At 37.3% G+C, this 19,099-nt stretch overlaps 1 protein-coding gene across 1 annotated transcript in view; it reads right to left on the bottom strand.

The window, feature by feature from the left end:
- The window catches only part of DOCK10 (dedicator of cytokinesis 10), a 364,408-nt gene that overhangs the window by 65,861 nt on the left and 279,448 nt on the right, over window positions 1–19,099 (bottom strand). The window contains 6 exon segments of the mRNA XM_020975484.2: window positions 5,736–5,882; window positions 7,603–7,674; window positions 11,596–11,709; window positions 15,676–15,745; window positions 17,476–17,594; window positions 18,026–18,118. Of these exon segments, the coding sequence (XP_020831143.1) occupies window positions 5,736–5,882; window positions 7,603–7,674; window positions 11,596–11,709; window positions 15,676–15,745; window positions 17,476–17,594; window positions 18,026–18,118 (615 nt within the window).

Raw genomic sequence — 19,099 nt, 5'->3', positions numbered from 1 at the left:
GTGAGCATCATGTTTCTTCTCCACCTCCCATTTTTGGTTATAACCATATTTCACTTTTTATTTGCACAAATAGGTTTTAAAGTGGTGAAGGAGTGTCGCAGTAAACTAGGGAAAAAAAACCCTGTACTTGAAGTCAGGAGACGTGGGATTATCTACCATATCTGATGTTAGTGCAGCCTTGAGTAAGTCACTAGATCTCTCTCTGGGGCTCAGCTTTCTCATCTGTATAACGGAAATAATATTCTTATACAACCTACCAGAGGAAAACACATGGTACTTAAATCACCATAGAAATGTGAGTTATGGTTATCTTAGTCTTCTCCATTAATTACAAATCACTTTTGGAGACTGCAATTTCTGGCAGTGTGGATGTTTCCCAAGTCTGAAAGTGACAGCCAAATCAAACTTCAACATAATTATATTCTGGACCATTCACCAGACTATTTAAACACAACATCTTTTTCTTCACTGAGAGTGAATGGAAGGAGAGATGCATTGTATCATTCTCAAGAAGTAGCTGAATGAGTTAGAAAGAGGCCTAACAAATCATGTGGACGGGCTGCATTCAGGCTCCCACACCACTGCCACCGAATTAAGAGGTAATTGAATGAAGCCCAAGAACAATGAAGAAGTTGTGGCTGTGGAGATAAATTGATACAGCTGTGTGTGATTAAAAGCAAGCGGAGGCTCCCTTTCTTACCCCTCTTCATCTCATCCCCTCCACAGAAAACATGGAGCCATGGAAAGAATATTGGATTTGGAGTCAGGAGGGACCTGAGCTCCAGTCCTATCTCTCTTCCCTGTTACCTGGATTCACCACGGTAAGCCCCTTCACCTTTATCAGCCTCGGTTTTTCACAGGTCAAACATAAAAGGTTGTTTCAGGTAAATGTTTTTGGGAATATTAAAGCACTACATTAACACCAGCTATTGTCACTTTAAAGGCATTAGGGCACAAGAAAAGACTTGGCTTCAGGAGACTTCGCTTTGATTGCTGGTCTTAACACTGAGTTTTGTCATCATTCAAGTCACTTTATCACACTGACACTTTCTTCTTCTGTAAAATGGGGCCTTACACAACCTACATCACAAGGTTGCTGGGAGAAAGCACTTTGCAATGATTAAAGCTTAAGGCAACATAACTTACGATGACTTTTGTTGTTAGAGATTGTCCTGGTAGCTGAGCTCAGGTAAAGGTAGCTCTGGATCAGTTAAGGAGCTCACTGGCAGTGAGACACAATCAGGAGAGGTAACCACTAGCTAAAAGGCTGCTTCCCTCTCATTCCTTGAGCCTCCCATAGCTCACATCTCCCTCTTTTGTTAAAGAACACACAACACTGCATCCCGTCACTCCCCAAGCTTGCAAAAGATAAGCTTCTAATGCCTATTGGAAAGAATTGCCTCCCTCAAACTATATCTATCAATCTGTCATCTGTCTCCATCATTTTTTTCTTTCTATCTATATCAATCTATCATCTATCCTTCTATCTATCTCTCTATCATGCTTGTCTCCATTATCTATCAATCTATCTCCATCCCCATCATCCATCTGTCTGTCTATCTATCTATCATCTATCTGTTGGCCTCTCTTGATCCATCATCTCTCTCTATGTCTGTCTCTGTCTTTTGTTTGTGTCTTTCTCTCATCTCTATCTTTAACATTCACCTCTCTATCAAGAGATAGTTATGTGGGACATCTTAAAGCACTGCAGAACACTGATCCCAAGAGAACTTGGTTTATTTATTCTTATGAAAGTCTGCTCAATTGTGTCCGTGTAAGCCACTGACAATGAAGGGTTATGATTGTATTTATTCTATCATCTGGTCAAGGAAAAAACAAGTATCTACACTATTTGGGTACTTGTAGTTAACTAAAGGTGATAGGACCATAGATTTCAAGCTGAAATTGTCTTCAGAGGTTTATTTAAATTCCTTCATTTTGTAGATTAATAAATTGAGGCTTAGTGTGGTCAAGAGACTCATCCAGATTCCTACTGGCAAGGAACAGCAAATGCTTTAAAAATGCATCTTTGATGGGTTAGTTATGAGAGACAGATAAACTTTTATGACGTATGATGCACAAAGACTTCTTTTTAATGTCTGATTGCATTTTGCAATCCACCCTTTATTCTCTATCTGATTGATATTTATCTACAATAAATGTTGATTCTTTTCCCTTTCTATCTTTTGCCTCTCCTCTATGCCTCCAGGGCCCAATATCTACCAAATCCTTGATTTATCTACTCCCGGCAGCAACTTCTGCATAAATAAAATACAAAGGGGCAGTGAGGGAAACATATATCCATCTATATGGTAAAGGGGATTTAAGCCAATTATGATAAGGAATGAAGTCTTTTCCACTGCCTTCTTTGGTGACTTTTTTAACTTCCAATTTTTAAGATCTAGGGAAAATGAGTTGGTAATTTTGGAGTGACTGTGCTCATTCTTTTTAATGTATTGTTCTATCCAATATTTTATATAGAATTACTCAAACCAAGTGTTGGAAGGGACTGCAGAGATCATCCATTCTAACCCACACTCAACTGAGAATCCTCTTTCTATACTGGTAATGCTGATGCTGGGAGCATGCACAAATGACCATCCAGTCTTAGTTCAAGAACTCTAGAGAGGCAGAACCTACTATCTCTTGAAGCAGCTCATGCCACTTTCGGATAGCTCTAATCAGGAATTCTGGAGGGCAGCCGCCTGGCAGAATGGATAGAGTACCAGCCCTGGAGTCAGGAAAATGTCTCTTTCTGAGTTCAAATCTAGCTGTATGACTCTGGGCAAGTCACTTAACCCTGTTTGACTCAGTTTCCTCATCTAAAAGGAGCTGGAGAAGGAAATGGCAAACCACGACAGTGTCTTTGCCAAGAATGGGGACACAGCTGAAGTGACTGAGCAATAATTGTTTTCTCTTAAGAGAAAATTTGCCTCCTTGTGATGTCTACAAGTCAAACAAGCCTAATTCCTCTTCCACAGATGACTCTTCAAGTAGAAAGCTATCCTCTCACCTCCACCCCACCCAATTCCTTTCTTCTCTGTCAAATATTCCCAGTTCTTTCAGCTGCTCCCCTTACAGTATCATCTCTAGGTCTTCCAATATTCTGCTGCTTGTCAAAGACCTTCCTAAAATATGATGGAACAAACACAATATTTCGAATGCGGTCAGACAAAGGCCAGGATACAGTGGTACTCTCACTTCACACATCTTGGACAACACATCATTCCTAAAACAGGCTAAGATCTCATTAGCTTTCTCAGGTGCTTACATCACACTGAATTATTATTCCCTTAAAAGCTCCGTATCTTTTCCAAACAAACTTCTGTCTAGCCACATCTACTCCATCTGGCACTTATGAGCTTAATTGAGCTCAAGTTCAGGACTTGACATTTCTTGCTATTAAATTCCATCTTGTTCAATTCAGCCTTCTAGTCTGCTGTCATCTTTTTGGATCTTGACGCTGCTGCCTAATGTGTTAGATATACTTCCTAGATATATGCCACTTGACAGTTTGATAAGTACCTGTGTCTTCATCCGAGTCACTGATAAAAATGTCAAACAGAAAAGTATAAAGACAGATCTCTGGAGCATTCTCAATTTCTCCTCTTGAGTACATCCTCCTAATTTACAATGCTCTTCTCCTTCCTCTTTACTTATTCCATTCCTCCTGAATAAGTTATACTTATTCTTAGAACCATATTCTTATCTTAAGCCCCTTCCAACCAAATTTCAGTAATACCTATGAGGTCATATTTGTCTCCAAGTTATACTCTCTGGTTTACTTTTTTTTTTCCAATAAGTTTTATGGATGCTTTCTGTTTTAATATTACAGTCTTTTTCTTTTAAATTAAAAAAAAATTATGGAATAAAACAAACATTTCCATAACACAGTACAAATAAAAAAGGTGATTGCACACAAAACTATAAAGCTACTATATACAACTTGCTATTACTTTTAAATATACAACAAAGTTATCATGTCACTTTCTTCCTCCCCTTTTTTTTCAAACATGCACATCTCCTTGAGAATAAAATTGTCCCTTGTAATGAAGCATACCAATTAAGCAAAAATAACCAATGATGATTGCACTTCAGGCATTTGTCTATAGACATAACAGACTTCGGCTCCTTCCTTGGATTTTTGTCTCATAAATTATTGGTTGTTTCTATTGATATTCTTCTTATGTTCTAGCTGCTATGCTCTATGGCATCTAGCTAAGAAGATACAGGTGTAAATAGTGTTCTCCTTTTCCTTTTCTGTCTAAACTTCTGAGTAGAAATGAAAGAATATAAGAAAATACATTTTAACAGGCTTTGTTAGGTTTACTCCATTCATGGCCCCAAACCCATCCCTTATATATTTCAAGCAATGGTTTAGAAATCTAGATCCTGTTCTCAGTTACCATCTTCCTTAACCAACTGTTTACTTCCCAGATCAACCTTCATCTTTGCAGCATCTGCTTTCAAGTGGAAGCAATGATGAAAACACTACCTATACCCCTAAGGTCTTCAGTTCTTTGACTAGGATTTCATCAGTTTTACCCTACTGCTAAGTATATTAATAACTATAAGGTGTGTGTGTGTGTGTGTGTGTGTGTGTGTGTGTGTGTGTGTGTGTGTGTGTGTGTGTGAGAGAGAGAGAGAGAGAGAGAGAGAGAAGGAGGGAGAGAGAGAGAGAGAGAGAGAGAGAGAGGAGAGAGAGAGAGAGAGAGAGAGAGAGAGAGAAAGTGGTTATATGTTTGAAGGAAGAGGGGAAAAAAGGATTAGAAATATTTATTCATTCATTTAATAGGTATATAAAAGCAAAAGACCCATTCAGTTTACATAAGGCATCAAAAATGTAAGAGTAAGAAAATAATAGCTTATGAGGATTTTTTTAATTGTCTGAACCTGTGACTTCATCAGTATAGAAAACTCCCAATATGAAAACTCTCTCCATTAATGCAGATAGGCAAGTTACCTCTAATTTACAGTGTTTGAGAACTGCCTAAGCATGCCAAGTTAAGTGACTTGCTCATTTCATAGAGGCAGCATAGATCAGAGCTAAGACATGAGCACAGGTCATCCTGACCTCAAAACCGGATTTTTACCACGCCATGCTGTTTCTCTGTCTCTGAATGAAAGCATTTTATTTTTTGGGAGGCAATAAGGATTAAGTGACTTGCCCAGGATCACACAGCTAGTAAGTGTCTTAGGCTGGATTTGAACTCAGGCCCTCCTGATACCAGGGCTTGTGCTCTATCCATTGCACCACCTGGCTGCACCGACCCTCCCCACCTTTTCTTTTTTGAAATAATTTTGTAAGGGAGCTGTTGGACTAGGTTGGACTTAGCAATTGCTAAGGTTTGGTCCAGTTCTAGAATTCTGTGACAGTATGCATGTCATAGGAGGAGACCATTGCCAAACAACAGATTTTTCTCAGTAAAATAGGCACCCTCAGTAGTCAGTCACCTGTGATGTGACATGAGTATCATTATCAGTTGGATTGGTACCTGGTCTTTTCTTCACTGAGACCTTAACACTGAGAACAACCACAACCAGGTAAATACAAGCCAAAAAATTGTTTTGTAAACGTCAGTTATAAGAAAAAGTTCTTTACAAGTTTAGACACTCATAAAGGATTTGCATTGTCATTGTAAACTATGATGCTCTAATTCGGAGTTGCTCTGTAGGTATGCTGGATTTGCTAAAGCAAAGGGGTTGGCAGAACCACAACCCGACATTTGATTTACCTTAAGAAATCTGGCGACACTCTGGTTTGCTCTTCTTGTTTCTTCAACAGCCTCTTTGTACTTCCAACTGACGTGGTCTGAGATGACCATTACCAGCGCATCCAATTCACTTTGGTAAGAATAAGGAAATCTCTGAGCCCGTGGAAGCTAAACAGAGAGAAAACTCTACCTTTAAAATGGGACGTGTGTGACCCAACTTAAAATATACTCTGTCATTGTATTAATTTCATGTAAGGGATTGAGCACTGAAATTTGAATCATTTTAAGCTTGCGATTTGGATTCTTTTTTCTGCCCCTTACTATCTATGGGATCTCAAGTAAGTCACTTCACTCTCAAGGTGTCATGAGTTTTCTCATCTACAAAACGAAGGGGTCAGATTAGATGATCTCTGAGTTGCTTCCAGTTCTAGAATACTACAATTCTAATTAACTCTATCTTGTTATATTAATTAATCCTAATTAGCTAATCCTGTATTAACTAATATTATTTTGAGAACTATAAGAGCGAGAAAATAATATCTTTTCTTCAGGATCTCCAAGTACTTGATTAAGAATAATAACTAGCATTTACGTAGCACATTAAAGTTTGCAACGTTTCACAATTATTATCTCATTTGATCCTCACAACAACCCTGGGAGGTACATGCTATTAGTATCCTTATTTTTACAGATGAGGAAACTGAAGCAGAGAGGTTAAGTGACTAGCCCAGTGTTACACAGCTAATAAGTTTCTGAGGCTAGATTTGAACTCGTCTTCCTTATTCCAAGTCCAGTGCTTAAAGAGATCAATTTGTGTGGTGCTCCAATAGTATCTTTGTGATTTCTACATACACCACAGTTTGTTGGGAGGTTCTGCAGATAAAGAATACGTGCTAAAACCTCAGGACAGCTATCAGATGTTGTAAATTTATACCGGAGAAGATTCAATGGGTTCCTTGAAAGCCCTCCTAGGTTACAGGTTTTAATTGAAGTGGGACCAGGAACTCACAGCTCATGCTTGATTGCTTCATGTTTATTTAGAGGTTTAGAGAGGGATTTCTTTTTTTTTCCCCCCACAATAACCATTCTAGACATATAATAGTGCTGCCCTCATTTTACATTAGGAGGAAACCAACATTATAAGAGGTTAAGTCATAGCAAGGTAGCACAGAGAATAGTGTTCTGGGCCTGGAGTCAGGAAGACCTGAGTCCAAATCCTGCCTCAGACATTTACTAGCTGTGAGACAGTGGTCAAGCCTCTTAAACGCTGTCTGCCTCAGTTTCCTTATCTGTAAAGAATAGAGATAAGAATAGAGCACTTAGATCTCAGGGTTACTGTGAGGATAAAATGAGACAATAGTTACATTACCTCTTAAAGTGCTATATAAATACTATCTATATGTTATCATCATTAATACATTAATTTATTACCCATGGCTACATGACAGGTAAGTGTCATAGCCAGCAATAAAGTCTCTCAACTAACAAAGCCAGTGCTATTTCCCCAAAACTATGCTGTGACCTGGGAAGAGAAAGTAGCCAGCAGCCATAACTGAAATGGAGAGCTTTACTAAACCTATATCTGCCTGACACCAAATCATTTAGATAAAAAAAGTTAAACATTCAGTAATTTATCTGGAAGCTTAGTCTATATGATGTCAAACCTACGAATATTTATAAACAAGAGGACTTTTCACTTTTCATATGGATCTGAAATTGGAGATCCAACTTATATGTTGGACAGGCTACCCTGGTTTCTTCCTGGTTCCTATCGAAAGGCCATATCACACTATAACTTTTTTTTTTTTTAAAGAAAAAGCTTATTCATGAACTCTGGCTCTTTTACTGACTTTGTAAGTATTCATACCCATTTGACATCCAGCCTTACCTCAATTTTCTTTGTGTCAGCCAAGTGCTGTGCCATTGACTTCAAGATAATGTCAAAGAAGAACCAGGAATGCTGAAAACAACGAGATACAAACTCATCTCTATGGTAGAACGCCAACCTATATTGCATCCCTCCGTATTTATCAATAATCTGAAACATACTCTCAGCCACCTCCTGAAATTGATTACTGGAAAGTGAAATATAACATATGGAGAGCTAGGTGGCATAGTGGATAGTGCATTGGCCTGGAGTCAGGAAGTTCATCTTCCTGAATTCAAATCTGACTTCAGATACATACTAGCTGTGTGACCCTGGGCAAGTCACTTAACCCTGTCTGCCTCAGTTTCCTCATCTGTAAAATGAGCTAGAGAAGGAAATGGCAAACCATTTCAGTATCTTTGCCAAGAAAACTCCAAATGGGTCGAGAAGAGTCAGACGTGTCTGAAACGAACAACAAAAAAAATATGACAAGGGTGGCATAGTCAATTCTCTATGGCTTCACAAGGCCAGTTATCTACTAAGTTCATGACTTTACAGGTGAAAATTAAATTCAAGAAAACTTATCGTATCTAGCTCTTTCCTCTTGTTCCAGTTTTAAGAATGAATGAAATCTTGCTAGGCTTCAGGCCAGGCTGTAAGGTGCTAACCATTTTTCTTATAAAAGATTTACTCTCTTTAGGACCCGAATCTCATTTGCAAGGGGTTCTTTTTAGTTAAAAACAAACAAACAAAATTTTCTCTTCAATTAACTTACTAACATTTTAAAAATTAAATAAACACAAAGATTTTTTAAAAATTATTTTTGCTAAGCAATGGGATTAAAGGACTTGCCCAGGGTCACAAGGCTAGTTAAGTATCAAGTGTCTGAGGTCAGATTTGACCTCAGGTCCTCCTGATTCTAAGGTCTGAGCTCTATCTACCGAGCCACCTAGCTGCCCCAAAGATTTTTATGGTAAAATAAATTTAACCTTTAAAGCAACAACCAGAAGTGTTTAACAACACTTGGGATACAATCATTTTGTCTGTAAGGAAAAGGATTTTAAAGTCGTAATCCCACTTTCTTGAAAAGGTAGGTAGGATTGAAGTATACACAATTTACAGAGGAAAAAGTCAAGATAATTTCAATGACTTTAATAAGAGTGCAATTAAGCCAAATATTCTAATACCTTTCTCTGCTACTTTATTTATATTAGACTAGCTATCTCTTGTTAGCTAATTGTAAGGCTTATTCCCCATGGTAAAGATCAGTTTTACATCAATATTTCAGCATGAAATATTGATGAACCCAACAATGTCATCCTGAGTAAATTTTCTTTTTAAAATGTTTAAAAAGCCAAAACCAAACAAAAACCTTACCATTGAGGTGACAGTATGGTACAATTTAAGGTCCACTGGTTTTTGAATCAGAGAACTTGGGTTCAAATCCTGTCTCTGAGGCTTACTTAAGACCTGTATTACTTTGGGAAAGTCACTTAACCTTATAGGACCTCAGCTGCCTCATCTGTAAAATCAGGGGTTTGTGCTAGATGGCTTCTGATGTTCTTTCCAACTCTTGATCCAAGATCCTATGAACTAAATTCATTTAGCAAAGGTTTACGTTGAAATTAATTTAAACATATAAGATATAGTATTAATTCAGTCATTCTCTCTAAATTCCCATTGAAATGTTTTTTCCATCCTCATTTTCCTTCATGTGATTGTTGTTAGTATATATTCCATTCTTATTCTTCTAATTCTGTTTTTTTTTTCTTTTTTCTTTACAGGGCTTCCTAATGTTCTTTCTAGACTTCTTTGTGTCCCTTAAACTTGTCAGACTTGATAGCATTACAAAAATCCATTTCATGAACAATACTACCACTTGTCTAACTGTTCCTTTATTGATGTTTTCAGGGTTTTCCCCCCCACTTACATGTAATATTTCTATGAATATCTTTGAATATGAATTTCTTGTTTACTATAATACTTTCAGTATTTACCTTTAGAATTCTTGGATCAAAGAGCAAAAGAGTATCATAACTTTTATTGCATGCCGACAAATTGATTTCCAAAAAATTCCTATTAGCTTCTCCCCAATCCCCAAAGCTGATTTTCATTGCTTCAAATTTTTTTGGGGGCAAATTTACTGGGTGTAAAGCGGTACCTCAAAGCTATTTTAATTTGCATCTTTTATTATTGAAGCTAAACATTTTTCTTTTAAAATGTCTTATTGATGATCTTTTACAATCTTTTATTACTTATTTTTTAATATCTTTTTATTATTTATTATGCTTTTAGTCACTTCCCATTGATTCTCTTCCTCCTCTATATAGTAGAATCCTTCTTTGTAACAAATAGTCAACCAAAATAAATGGAAACATTGGCCATGTCTGACAATTGGTCACTTTATTCTCTCCTTATAGTTCACCCATCCTGGGCCATCTCCAGTCATCCTGATCTATATCTGGCCACTGGACCCAGATGGCTCTGGAGGAGCAAGTGAGGTTGGTGACTTTGCACAGCCCTTCCTCACTTAAATCCAATTCACTTGCATGTCATCGTGTCACCTCCCTGATATCATGGTCCTCTTTGAAAATGAAAGACAAACAACAACTACCACCACTTCTCTGCTGAGAGATGGAAGGTATGGTATGCTGAGCATTTTTTTTTCAGGTGGTTATTAACAATCTGTTTCCTATTTTGAAATTTATCTTTTTGACCAATTTTTTTTCTCATGGTGGATAAGTGACTGTTGAGCACATTAATGGAACCTATGAGTTTGAAGGCCCAAATTGAGAGGAGTGAAGCCCAAACAACATATACCCCACCCTCTCAAAATAGTGTCATACTTGGTAAAATTATAGTTATAGCTATGTGAATCTAGGGTCAAAAATTGAAAAGATATTTGCCACATGATCAGGCCTTTTGAAACCCATCTTCCCTTCATATTTTCCCATTGACAGAGGCAATAACTAATGTGCAATAGAAGTAAGGTCCTTGAAGAGAGGGACTTTTTTTCTTGTTTTTGTGTCCCCAGTACCTAACAGGTAGCAGGTGCTTAGTAAATATTTGTTGAAGGCCAATATTTATTTTGACATACATTTCTTTAAAATGTGGGTATTCTGCCTCTAAGTCTTACTCTAATTACTCACTGTAGCATCCTGGGTAACCTGGGTTCTCAAAGCCTATTCCAGTGGGACACAAGATCTAGCCAGTCCAAAATCAAGCTGAAAAGGCTTGGAATAAAGGTCTCAGGATGGATTATGTGCTGCTTGAGGACTAGCCTATCTAAGTTTGGAAAGGTTTGTCACCAGAAAGCTGGTTATCAAGGTATTATGTTTTGGGCCATAGCAACTAATGATGAAGAGATCACTAAGGCATAGAGAGACGACCATCTTCTTTAGTGGAGGGAATAACTATGCTAATGAAATCATATTGAAAAAATTCTTAAGTATGTATGCATTGTTATACAGCCCCATTATTATATCTGTATAATGTAGTACTAGGTTTTCCTGAAAAATTGTTTGGGCTAGAGCTTTGATTTCACTGGTGTAAGAAACTCATGGTGAACAATTTCCTCTGCCAACACAGATTGGCACTCTACAACTTGAAATTTTTGAGAATTACCAGGAGAATTGAGAGATTAAGTGACTTGCTCAAAGATACAGTTTCTGTATTTGTCAGAAGTGGGATTTCAACTAGAGTCTTCTTAATTCTAAGGCCAGGCCTCTGATAATTATTCTACATTGCCTCCCTTTGCTGTAATACAAACTTGAAATAATTTTTGTTCACGTTTCAAAGAGTGCTTTGAAGAGGTATTCAAATTCACCTTAGTCATCAATTCAACCATGATCTATAGAGCCTTCCAATATGAAATGAATGTCTGAAGCTACAGGTAAATAGGCTATGTGGAAATCCATTAATGTTATCACTCTAGATCTGCTGAAGAAGAAAGTCAAGATGAAATAGAAGCACATATGGTATTAATAGATAAAACGTAATGTTTAAATTGTGTACCTTCAAGACATGTTTGACTGTTGCTAACTCATTTGATTTCAGAAGACCAGCCATATTCTTTGCCAGTTCCTCATGGATGGTCCTCTCTTTGTATGTCATAGTCTTGAATACATACTGGAGAAAATCCAAGAAGTAGATCAAATGAGATACAGAAACTCCAGAAAAGAATGTTCTCAATCCCTAATCTAGCCCTCAGAACTATCTGACCTTTGCAGATGTTACCATCTAAACCATTGAGGTCCCAACCATAAGAGTCTGATATGCCTTTGACTATTTACCACTTTATGTGAGGCGAGTGGCATTTGGGGCCTTGCCCCTTCTAAGTTCTCACCACATAGACACAGAGAAAGCAAAGGTGTGACAGACAGAGAGTGATTAAGGAGGCATGAGGAAACATGGAGGGCATTTGACCCACCTACTTGGGGGCACCTTTTCCCCTTCTCTCTTCCAGTGGCAACACATGGCCTGGTAGCAGCTCTTCATCCTGAAAGGGGCAGAGCACCCACTCAAATGGCCAAGTGGGGAAGGAGAGTCCCAGCCAAATGCCAGTAGGGCAAAGTGCACCACAGCCCTAGTCCATAGCAGTCCCATGATTAGCAAGTTTTCATGGATGACTCATGAACCTCCATCATCAGTAAAATCACAGAGGTGTTACGGTCACACTTAATAGAACCCATCTCACTGGGTTTTTGTGAGGATCAAATGAGATTCTCTCTCCCTCTTTCTTTCTCTCTCTCTCTCCTCTCTCTCTCTCTCTCTCTCTCTCTATATATATATATATATATATATATATATATATAGATAGATAGATAGATAGATGATAGATAGATAGATAGATAGATAGATAGATGGATATAGTTGCTTTGTAGACCTTAAAGCATTATATAAATTCTGGCTACCATTAGTATTATTATTAATGTGTTCATTCAAATAATATCTATTTTTCATTATAAGAGTCCTGTGACATACTGCTGGGTGCAAAGAATAGCCTTAGTTACTGTTTTTCTCCATTGTATTGAAACTTATGGATTTGTGCACTAGAATGCAATTTAGATCTTTTAATGCTAATTACTGAATTATCATGATGTTGCTTATGAAGTAGTACTCAAGAGAAGGCAAAATTTGTTTTTCAGTTTCAGTGTAGTCATGCCAGTCAGAGTCTTATTCAATGTGCAAACAGAAAGCAGACTTTGACCAGGGAAAAGAAGTACATAGGAAGATAACTGTTTCCAAATGTGGGATTTGAACATTATCAGACCATATGTGATCCTAATAAGGCTTGACTCATCCAAGACTCATTACAGAGAATAATGGAAAAGCTAACAGACATATGAAATTACATGGAATTGAGGAAAAGTTTTTTTTTTAAATCACATAATATCACTCAAACAAGGGTGGACTCCAACATAACCTATCTTATACATGCATAATTATTTAGCTCCAAGCTCTGAAAATTTTTCTCCTTTGAATTTGGACTTGAACATGGCAGTGCAATGCACTACCTCAAAGCTTGGAATTGAATTGAATCCACTGTCTGTACACAATACTTTTGGCTATTGTAGATGGAGTGAATTAGCAGCATTTGGCATCACTGAACTTGAAATGGTGTTTATTTTTATCTTTGAATAATTATTAAAATACACAGAAATTCTTTGGCATTTCTTTTGAGGAATTCAAGGCACTTAACAGATAATCCCTTATTTTCTCCAGACATTCCTGGGTGGTAGTGAAGGAATGCTATGATTAGAGTAAATTTCAGCTCCACCTCCCTACACCAAGATGAAATAAAGTTAGATATGGGGGACCTAATGGTTCTTTACTAAGCCAAGATTTCAACCATGGAATCGTAGACTGTTTAAGCTGGCAGGAAACTCAGAGGTCACTTAGTCTGACCTCTCACATGAGGAATATGAGGCCCAGAAAATGGTAGTGACTTGTTCAAGGTTGTATAATACTTAGTGGTAGGGCTAAAACCAGAACCAACGTTTCATAATTCCTCAGTACAGTGACCTTTCTAGAATGGAATCCAAATTGATTGCATTCATTTTAGATGTCTTTAAGTGCTTTAAAAAACCTTAAGCCTTGATATAAAATAAAAACTTTATGTGAGGGATTTAGGGATTTCAGTTATGTGAGGACAAAAACAAAATCAATCTTCCTTATCCCAGAATGAATTGGACCAGACAAGAAAGTATCGGACTGTGAAGCCTCATTCTTGCTCTCTCAGACTTTCAAAGATAAAAATCTGAGTCTGTGAGGTCCCAGAACTTCATTACTATCCCCAGAGGAGCTGAATCAAATTTTTAGTTGGTCCCATATTAATTCTCCTTTTACTGAGCTTGAAGAGGGCAAAGGAAAGCCACACCTTTGTAGAAATGTGGGAAAAGGTGGGAGGGGGGGCGTGTTAAAGAGTAGGGAAACTGCCTTTTCAAAGTCTTCATATGGAAGAATCAAAATCCTTTCTACTTCTGTGGCCTTTGGAGGCTAAAATGCCAAACAGAAGTAAAAGTAGTGATTGTTAGAGGTTGAGAGTCCTCTAGATGATTTTGCAGTTATATCCTACCTAAATTAATCATAACTTTCCCCAAATATTTTTAGGGTATAACTTGATTTATGAAATCAACAAACTTCTAGTAAATAAAATTGTAATCTAATGGTAGTAGAGGAGCTTACTACATAAAGAAGCCTTGTGATAGCTTTCCATGATATTTTAAAAAGTGAATAATTCATTTACCACCTTCCCTTTCCCTCACCCTCTACTCCCACCTCCAAGGTAATTTATTGTATGTTTTATGAGTTAATATTTGGGCACCTTATGTTTTCTTAAAGATGGACATGCTGCTCCTTGTGTATTTTTGGTGCTGGATGGCAAAAAAGATTTAAGAAGTTGGGAGAATTTGAAGAGTAACAAAAATAACTTCCTTGATTTATAATGCCCAGACATAAAGTCCTTAGATAGCCTTTCTGCCATTGCCCTGAAAGATGAACCTGCCAGTCTACCACATTCTGCTTCTACTCTACAGGGACCTAGAGACAGTGTGGTTTGGTTGACAGAGGGGTGACCTTAGGAATCAGGACAACTTGGGTTCAAATCCAGCCTCTGAAACGTGTTAGCTATGTGACTCTGGGCAAGTCACGGAACCTTCCAGTGCCCTGGGCAACCCTCTAAGAACATAGGTTACAGCTGAATTACAATCTGCATTGATAGGGGGTGTTTTTACATTAGGGGACTCTTATACTGATAAAATCATGTCTGGACCATTTTTTTTTCTCAAAAAGTCCATGCAGTCCAACACATTATCTCTCTGTATATCCTAAAGGTATATAACCATTGAGCTCAATGCCCTATTCCATTTAGGTTTTTTATCTGGACACAGCAACCTGGCGCTGACTGGATCGTATGTGCATATAGGTATCTAAATTTGGGGCAAAGTCCATTTCTCTCTCAATAGGCCTATTATTCTGACTGATTGAGGTACAGTTGGCTGTGTTATTGCTACGACCTTGCAAAACATCATCCCAAGTTCACTGGCAGGAAAAGAGGCCAACTGGGCAATGGAATCTATAGATCCCTGAGTGAAGACTGGAAGGAGGAACACTGGAAAAAGCAATGCACATGATGGGATGGGCAGATGACTCATGCCAGAAGAGAAACTTTTTAACATACCAGAAGCAGGTACAAATATACAGTTACTGGGAAAATGAAAAAAATGCCTGAGAAAACAATAAAAAAGAGCTAAGAAAACATTATAGAACATAGAGCATTCAGCAAACCCACAGAAATGTTTCTTTTCAATTTTACACTGAAACTGTTTATTTTAGCTTATAAAGGAGAAAAACTTAATTTCTCTCCCTCCCCCCATATGAATGTACGTTATACCTGTATAAAGCTGTACACTTAGCTAATCAATACAAAGAGATGAAACTCAAAAAAAAATAAGGTGGATGTTTTATTGAGACCCACAGGGTCAGGGACTGACCTGTTGAAAGGAAAACAGGTACTAAGCATTGAAGACAGGAAAGAGGACAAGGTACATATCAAATAAAGGCAGAAACAAAGAATGAGGGGATGTTTCATACCTTTATATAAGATTTGACAGAGTGGTCTAGCTGCTCCTCATGGCATTTACTCACAATATCGGTTAGAACCCTGAAAAATCAAAGTCATTTATATCTCTGTCAGGTAGAACAAGACAGGTTTAAGCCTACATTGGCATAGTCAAGCCCAACTCAGTGCCTTCCTCACAGCAAATACTCAGTGTTGAAGAAACAAATGAGTTGCCCAGTGAAAAATATGGTGTTTATTTTTGTTTCTTTTCCCCTTTTTGCGATCTATAACTTGTTAATCCTGGGAGCAAGAATGATGTTGCTACTGCCTGAGTTCAAGATAGGGTTGGCTGGCCTGAGAGGTGAATGTGATAGCTACTACCATCTTTGATGGAGGGATTGAGAAATTGATTTGCTAAGAATAATTCATTGGTTAATGAGATGTTGGCAGTCCATTAGCGCCTTCCACATTTCCAAGTCATTGCCTACTCCCTTACATGTGCTTTCTTTTCTCCAGTTTTCAGGTACTTTATGTAACTGGAAAGGATACTGATTTAAGAAACAGATATATGAAAACTGGGGTGGGAAGCCTATAAGCAATGAGAAAGACGGAAGGATGAGGGTAGTTTCCTAAACTAATTCTGTAGGCTGGCTGCTCTGCACAAGGTTTTTTGTTTGTTTAGTTTGCTTTCTGTTTTGAGCAGATCTGTAGATGTCACTGCAATAAGGAACTTTATTTGAGAGCTCTACCAGAGCAGATCTGCACCCACTCTACAACTGACAGTCTTACAGAGTTGACTGGAGGCACTGAGAGGGTAAGGGTTGCACAGTCAGTATGTTTTAGAAGGCCTTGAGCCCAGGTCCTCTCTTATATAATTTTATCCTGATATTAAACAACCAACAGGCAGTTCAGCTTAATTGAACAAAGTTCTTCCTGTTTGATTAAGGAGATGATGATGATGATGATGATGAAGATGATGATGATGATGTTGTTGATGATATGTGTGTATATGTTGTGTTGTGTTGTGTTATTGGGGCAGGTACATCAAAAAAGGGGGTCCCAGGCCAGGGCTATCATGGCCAAAGGCCGTAGCATCAGTTACAATGTATGACTAAGTCTTCAGAAATGTAAGAAGATGGCAAGTTGGAAACACAACCCTACTGCACCCTCCAAAGCCTGTGCCCTGTAGCAAAGTACTTGTCACCTCACCCTAGTTATGGCTGTGGATTCCCATTCTAACAGCACAAATGTGTGGCCACATGGCCTCTAGCATATCTTTTATTAGCTGTATACCTCAGACACTCCATGTCTGAAGTAGGCATAAACATATCTAGACGTGGTCTAGAGTATTGCTACACTATTAGAGATTTTAGCCCCCAATACCAGGAAAACATTTTAGTGTCAACATTTATCTTTTCAGAATGCCAGTACAATTTCTTATTCCAAAAGGATGTTTATACTTTTGTGATTTAATCATTAATTCAAAAATTGCTTATAAAGAGGAAATTATGTTTTATAAAGCTATATTAGGCCATCAGACTAGTGGATTGAATAAGTGGTAGCATAACAAAGGAAACAATGAGGGGAACTATGAAAGAAGTTACAAAGGATAAGTGATATGGATACCATTTCTATAATAATAATATTAATAGTTCACTATGCTTAGGATATGTCAAAAGCTTAGACAACTTTAAGTATTCCATTAAAATATTTGGTAGAATGCCCTATAAAGCACTTCACTGTACTACCACCACTGTATATCCAACTATTCTAAAATTATCTAGACATCATTACTTATACAATTTCTTCTTATATGAGTATACTATGAATACCTGGTAACAGTGGTGGTGATGTCATCTTCTTCATTCTGAACCAGAACCTTGAAGAGTTGATTCAAGATTATGGGAAGAAAACTCATGATTGCATGAATCTTCTCTACATTCAGCAAGTTCTATAGTAGATAATAAATCATGAGAAATTACACTGGTCAGTTTTAAAGCAAAACATGGTTGCCATTTTTCAAAACACATTTGAATATGCTGATAGACATGACTGATCATTTCAGACCCCAGAGCACCCCATGAGCCTAGGGACAAATTCTCAACTAACTTTTTTGCTGATTGTTTAAAAAAATGGACTTTGACTTTCATTCAGGTTATATTTGGATATGATTAACCTGTATTCTTCCCTTTCCTGTTCCCCAAATTAGAAAAGATTCAGGAATGGTATGGAAGAAACACTTTTTTCCTGACTTGATGTTTCTCAAAATTTTGTGCAAATTCTCTTTTGTTTGTTTTTCCCAGTCCAATGCCAAAGAAGAGGAAAGGCTAACCTTATTTATTTCAACATTCTAGATAATTCCAACATTCTAAGTTGACTCACCTTACAAGAGAGCACAAAGCTTGAGGTAGGAGGCTGAGACATATCTTTTTCTCTTTTTTGGCACTGCTGAAAAAATGTATTCACATATGGATCCTAAAATAGCAAAAAAGATATTGACTTCAGTATTGAAAGTTCTAGGATTTCATGGATTGAACTGAAATAGAATGAGTTCCCAATTTCTACATATAATAATAATCATTGGAATATTAGTTCTACATTCTGAATCTCATTATTACATTATTATCTTGGAAAGGTATTTAGGCTAAAAATATAAACAAATTCAAAAAGGGGTTAGATAAACTCTAGGATAAAAAATTTTAATGGATTATAAAGAGAAGTTAGTAATGTTCAGAATATATTCCTAAACTTTAAGGATGACAGAAAGCTTCTATCATCTTTTCTGCACAAAGTGCCCACATTCTCCCTGTGAAAGGACCATATATATGGCTTTTTTAAATGGTGGATTCTGTTTAAAATGAATTTCACTAAATTGGCAGAAACACATCTGTGGCAAACATCTGCATACCTGGGGAAAATACTACAGACTTATTTGCACTGCTAACATATGTTGGAAATATGTTTTGAAACAGTTTGACAAAATACATGCAAAAATATCTAGATAAGTGATGAATTTGTTTTAATTTCACTTAGATGCATGAATCATATTATAGGAATGTCCCAGTAATTAAGGTTTTAAAAATATTTTACAAATAACTGGCAGGCTATAGGTGTAAAAATCCACCAAAACAGGTGCTCATTGGGACCTGTGAGAAGCTTAGGATCACTGGAAGAATTGAACAACTTTTCAAATGTTATCCAGCCTGATCTTGGGCAAGTTCATGACCCAGATATTTGTCCTGCTGGATTAACTCAATGGATTAGTCAGTTAATCAATCAATCAATCAATCAATCAATCAATCAGTACATATGAAGCTCCTACTAGGTACCACGTACTGTGCTTGATGTTGGGGCTACAAAGACATGAAGGAAACAATCCTTTCCCTTAAGGACGTTTCATTTTATTTTGGGTAAAGAACTTATACTCATTAAAGTATAAGCAAAATAAATCAAAGT

This window comes from Phascolarctos cinereus, unplaced genomic scaffold, assembly GCF_003287225.1.
Source record: "Phascolarctos cinereus isolate Bilbo 61053 unplaced genomic scaffold, phaCin_HiC Scaffold_7;HRSCAF=346, whole genome shotgun sequence".
Taxonomy (NCBI): Eukaryota; Metazoa; Chordata; class Mammalia; order Diprotodontia; family Phascolarctidae; genus Phascolarctos; species Phascolarctos cinereus.
Note: the sequence above shows the minus strand (reverse complement) of the source record. Positions and strands in the feature narration are given on the sequence as shown.